Raw genomic sequence first — 6,000 nt, 5'->3', positions numbered from 1 at the left:
TTGTTGCTGTATGTGGTTACAGTTATGAGTTTAATGTCAGAAGAGAGTGGTCAAGGATGTCCTTGTTCACAGAATGCCAGTTGTGTGACAATTTGATATTCTTACCATGCACAGAAGAGAATGTCATGAATATCGGTCTCTGTAAATAAATGACAGAGCTACTTTTCTGTTTCTCATCTAAATGTACAATTTTATAATTACAGATCATAGCCCTTGATTCTGTTATTACTTATTTGTTCATGGCATAAATCACATATTGCTTATAAAAAGAAATTACTGACTCATTCTAATTTACTTTTACTGTTTTTTTTTTTGTTAACTCTGTTTGCATGATCGACTTATCCCCATCCCTTGCCCCTGTTCCTGCCCACTGTGATGATGCTTGACCCTACTTGCCCACTGCATGGTAGGTATTCTACCTTCATTTGAAGTTTTAAAAGCTGCTGTGTCTTCTTCTCTCGCTGTGAATAAGGAATAGAGAATAACAGGAGCTTCTCGCTTTCTCTCATTCATTTTAAAGAGTCTTATTTTTAAATCATGCGTAAAGATCTTAGTATTCTTTTGATTGTGTGAAACTGATAGTTTTACAAACAACAAATCCATGCTGCATTAACAGAAACTTACACCTACACAATTTCTGAATGACACTTGGTTTGTTACCAACTGGTATAGAAGATGTAGTCTTTTCATTTTCATGCTGTTAGTCTCATACCTGCACATAATTTCCTATAGAAATAAGTGTAAAACATTTGAAATGTGTATCTGATTATATGCATTAAGATTCAGCATGTTTCAATTTATTATCTAAATTAATGTAGGATAATGTAAATGTGGCAATTAGACTTTGGGCAAAATCTGGCTGGCTTCAAGGTCTAAGGACGCTGAACTTTGGCTCAAAATGTCAATTTTGAGCTGTACATTCACCCAGGGATATCCAATAGTTAATTGAGTGGTTGGAAGCTTAGTGTGTATATCCATGCACAGTTATCAACATGGAAAGGTAGTGGTGAATGATTTCGGTTAAACTAAACTGTATTTTTATCCAGAAACTTTAATTTCCATCCTTAACTTTAATTTCCAACCCTTCAAGTTACAAGTAGTAATTTAAATTAATTGTGAGGGTATACACATATTGAAAATAATTTGCATGACCGTGAAAGTGGCTGGAGTGTCAATGTTAGGGTCAATGGTCACTGTACCTTTGCCAAGTATGTGATTACGGCCATAACGTTAGCTATGAATTCCAGTGGTGGTGTAAGTTGGTATATAGGGTACAAATGAACTGACAAATTTATGGATGAACATGATCAGGAAATATGTCAAGGGATTTGGTCCAAGGTTACTTTACTTTTATCAAAATGAGTCATTCCAGCCATAACTTCAGCTGTGGATGTCTCATGGAAATAACCTGTTAAAACGACTTGAAATGAATGAAAAATAATTTGCCACAATGACAGCATGATTTTTAACCCATATGGTTCTTTGTTAGCCAATTGGGACACTTGCTTGAATGCTTTCTATGTGCATTGGCATATCCATTCACAGATATCTGGTAACTTATTGCCGGTGAATAGAGATGACCTAATTCCTGTAATTCCTTATTCCTTTCACTGCTTGTGGCTCATTGCTGTACCTTTAGTGATTATAGGTTTGTTTACATACAGTAAGGTAAAGTGTAGAGGGACTAAAGTAAATACTGATGAAAGAGCTTGCAGAGCAAAGTTTAGTGCCTGAGCACATATAGGGTTAATGGTGAAGGTCTCCGACATTAAGTGACATGGTCATTTCTGACCTTATTTTCCAAAAAGTAAGGCCTATGATATTTTGATCTTGTGTAATGGGTAAAAATGAATTAAAGAATATTTCAATTGTGCAGAGTGTTTAAAGTTGTCCATGGCCAGTGGCCAAGATAAATAAACTTTGCCAAAGCTTAAATTAAGAATCAGGCAGAGGTTAGCACATATATGACTGCGTGCAAACCAGAGGCATCCCATTTGACTGAGAGACAGTAGGATTGCTCTAGTCTTGATACCTGGCCCCAGCTGTGCTTCATTAAGTGTATCTGTGCTGATTAGATTGTGGGCAAAATCATTAATTCTTTATCAACTGAAGATTCCGTACAAGATGGCCCATTGTGCCCTAGAAGGTGCAGCAATGTTTCTCTCATTTCGACAACTTTCTAAATTATATGAAATAGCTCACTGCATGTTTTTGTTGTTATTTTTTTTATGCCTCCGCCACGAAGGGGTGCCAGAGGCATTATGTTTTGGGGTTGTCCGTCCGTACGTACGTACGTCCGTCCGCATTCGTTTACGCGATAACTTGAGAAACGTTCACAAGAATTTTACTAGACTTGGTCAAAGTATAAAGTATGATGGGGCAATTATTTGATTAGATTTTGGGTGAAATCGACCAAAGGTCAAAGGTCAAGGTCAAATCATGCAAAATGGTATCCGCTTACGCGATAATTCAAGACTGGATCGAGCAAATTTCACCAAACTTTGTTTGAGGATGATGTATGATGGCACAATTACATGATAAGTTTTTTAGTGAAATCGGACAGAGGTCAAAGGTCAAGGTTAAATCTTAAAATTTAACTGTTTACGTGATAAGTCAATACTGGATGGAGCAGCTTTCACCAAACTTTGTCCAAGTATGATGTATGATGGGGCAATTAGTTCAGGAGATTTTAGTGACATTGGCAAAGAGGTCAAATGCTTAAAATGTTGCTATTTCCCCCATATCTATGCAATGCCCGAAGGTATTTTATTGAAACTTAGTGTAGACATGTACTACTGCATACAGATTCTTCAGAGAGAGATTCATGTCATAAGGTCAAACGTCAAAAGGTCAAAGGTTAGGTGAAAATGTTGCAATTTCATTTTTCTTACAAATGGTTCAGTGTATCTTCATTGAACTTGGTACATATGCATGTACTGACTGGCAGGGATTATCTAGGGAATTTAGGGGTCGTGGGTCAATAGTCAGGGGATCAAAGGTCAAGGTCAGCTCCTCAAAATTGTACTGTTTTCCTCATATACTAGTATATGCAATGCTTGCATTATTAGTTTAAAAACTTATATACATGCATTTCCTAATGGAGATTCTCTGGGAAATTTGCAGCCAGAAGGTCAAAGGTCAAAGGTTAAGGGTCAAAGGTCAGGTTTAAATGCAAAAAAAATCTATTCTGTACTGTAATTACACTCTTTCTTCATACCTTGAAGATTACTCAATGCATAAACTTACAACAGGGTCGGTCAGAAGTCAAATAAAAATCCTCAATTTCCCAAATATGGGTACCTGCACTGTTACACAATTATAGCAAACCCAGTTTGAGGAAGGTGAACATTCAGGACATTTCTGACAAACCTGTCATATCAATATTTTGCCATTTATGTGAAATTGTCATCACACATTGTGACGACATTATACTACAGTATACAACTATTGGGAGAATCATGCATTATGGCAGAGGCATCAGTCGCCAGAGCAGCATTTCTAGTTTGGTCTGTTATAAGTTATGTACATTTGAAAGTCTATTAAGAGATCCACCAAGAGACTGGTGTGTCACAAAAGTAATTCTGACATATTTATATTGACCTTTGACCTCTTTCAAATTAGGTAATTATATATTCTACATGGAAACAATAAAATGGTAAAGCATTAAACTATAAAAAAAAAGCAGGTGGGGCGGTTTTGGGAGTTTTAGGAAGTAATAAGACTGGTGGTTTTGAGTGGTTCAGTTACTAGTGGGTGTATGAGAGATTTCAATAGAAGCATGACACTCTTCTCCTTATATTCATATCCCACTGCATGCATAAAAATCCACTTTTTTTTACTTCTGTATACATGAATTTGTAACATTTCTTTTCTATTCATCGCCCCATGCTTTGCCAATAAGCATTTAGAGATACATTTGAATTAGTACTACATCAAAATGGCATTCAATGGAGCAAATTTCTTGTGTGCACATGCTTTTATGAAATGCTATTAAGAGGCCAAATCCCACAAGGTAAAACTCACAGCACTTTTCCTAAATTGGCATCTTCAACTGTCTTCAGCTAGTAGTTCAGCTTCTTCAGTAGAAGTAGAATTGGGTAGAAAGGATAGATGACTTACTTGACTTAAGTGCATAGGATTTTCTCTTCACCCTCCTACGAGTTACCCTCCTCCATTCATTCCTTCCTTGGGCCTGGCATTAAGCCTCCTGCAATGGTAATCTCAGGTCTACTTGGATTTGGTTCTTCAAGTGTTTTGGTGGGCAACCTGTTGACCTTTGTAGAAGGCTTTGTAAAAGGGGGACATAAAGAAACAATTATTCAAATAAAATCCTGTATAGTATTGGTCAAGGCCAAAGATCACTGTGCTATTGCTATAGATTCCATTTACAGACAGAATTTGGTAGACAGGTTAGGACAAATATCACTATTCTTTGATGAAAGATATTTTGTTGCCATAATTTCAGATGAGCTTGTCCAGCCATAAGGATGTCCAATGGTGAGATAATTTAATAAAGAAGACAGAAGGAATGAGCAGTTGCCTATAATGACATGTGTAAGGACACTGGTCAAGTTCGGTCATTTCTAAATCATAACTTCCTTATAAATTCAATAATAATGCTATGTGGTATAATGGAGAGAAGTAAATTCAGGAATATATGTATGTTCCAGAAAGAACTACAAGTCACTAATTAAGATAAGATGTCAACTTCCTTTAATGAATTCATCAAAATATACTCTCTTAAAAAAAATGAGTGAAAATATTCACTCTTGAAGGACTGAATACAAAAAAGAGTGAATTTAGAGTGAAATTGGAGTGAATTTTGAGTGAAAATGTCCATTTTCACTCGTTTTAGAATGACCTCAGGGATCACTCCAAAATCTTCGTATTCACTCCTTCAAGAGTGAATATTGTCACACGATTTTTTTTTAGAGGTTACACAACCATGAGCTTACAGCTGAATGTAATAATTGTATGAGAAAACAAAGGCAACCCAAGTGCCATTGTTTTCCACCCACTGCTAGAAATTTTCAAGTGAAATACAAATTTTGTTGCTGTGGAATGTACCATGCTTATCTTCAAATTGTTGGCACATTTACAATTACAGTGGTTATGTCCAAAAACAGATTTGTAACATTGAATATACAAGTAGAGTTAGAATCTGCATTCAGAATAAAAATTGTGTAAGTGTATTTTTTATCAATTTGCAATAAGCTCTGATTTTTCAGTCAATATATCAATTCATCAATTTACCATAATACTCACTTTTTGACTGTGCATATGTTTTTTTTTCTCTGCATATTGTTAATATCTTTGTTTCTTTTGTTGAATGTATTCATGTGGAAATTGCATATATTTGTCACAACTTCAAATATGATCTTTATTAGTACAGAAAATGTTTATTATCGAGGTGGTAACTGAAAGAATGAAGCTCTTCTGTTGTCTCACGAACCGAGGTAAACACAAAAAATGATTACGACGTTTTGACAGTTAAATCTGCTGGGCTTCATCTGGCAAAGAAGGCCGCTGCAGTGCACACCTATTTACAGTGCTAGTGTGGGAAACATTGTACTAGGAGGTACGCAAGGCATGCACTGCAGCACTCGGTCTACTTTGCCAGACGAATGCCAGCAGATTTGGTGGCCAAAACGTCATAATCATTTTCATGTTTTCCTCGCTTCGTGAGACAACAGATTAGCTTTATCCTTTCATTTTCTTTATTTTTCCTCTATGAAAAGGCATTGCATTTTAGCTCACTTAGCTCAAGTCAAGTGGGCTATTGCAGTTGATTATCTGGCATATATTGTCCATTGTGTGTCTTGCATAAACTTTTTAGCTCACCTGAGCCAAAGGCTCAAGTGAGCTGTTCGTTGTTCGTTTTCTGCCATGCGCCTTGCATAGACATTTTACATTTTCATCTTCTTCTTGAAAACCCTATGATGGATTTTCACCAAACTTGACAAGTAGCAGTACAGCATCCCTAGGGGAATATGATATTAA

The 6,000-nt window shown here is 36.2% G+C and overlaps 1 protein-coding gene across 1 annotated transcript in view; it reads left to right on the top strand.

Moving 5' to 3' along the window:
• Nucleotides 1-337: 337 nt before the first annotated feature.
• LOC139737092 (uncharacterized) overlaps nucleotides 338-6,000 on the top strand; it is a 46,597-nt gene continuing 40,934 nt past the window's right edge. Inside the window, exon 1 of the mRNA XM_071647769.1 lies at nucleotides 338-406. Coding sequence (XP_071503870.1) covers nucleotides 404-406 — 3 coding nt within the window. The 5' untranslated portion in view covers nucleotides 338-403. The remainder of the gene's footprint in view (nucleotides 407-6,000) is intronic.

This window comes from Diadema antillarum, unplaced genomic scaffold (genome assembly GCF_040938485.1).
Source record: "Diadema antillarum isolate AM-2024a unplaced genomic scaffold, OU_Dant_1.0 seq00000682_RagTag, whole genome shotgun sequence".
NCBI classification, from domain to species: Eukaryota; Metazoa; Echinodermata; class Echinoidea; order Diadematoida; family Diadematidae; genus Diadema; species Diadema antillarum.
The sequence above is the reverse complement of the archived record's forward strand: the minus strand, read 5'-3'. Positions and strand labels throughout refer to the sequence as shown.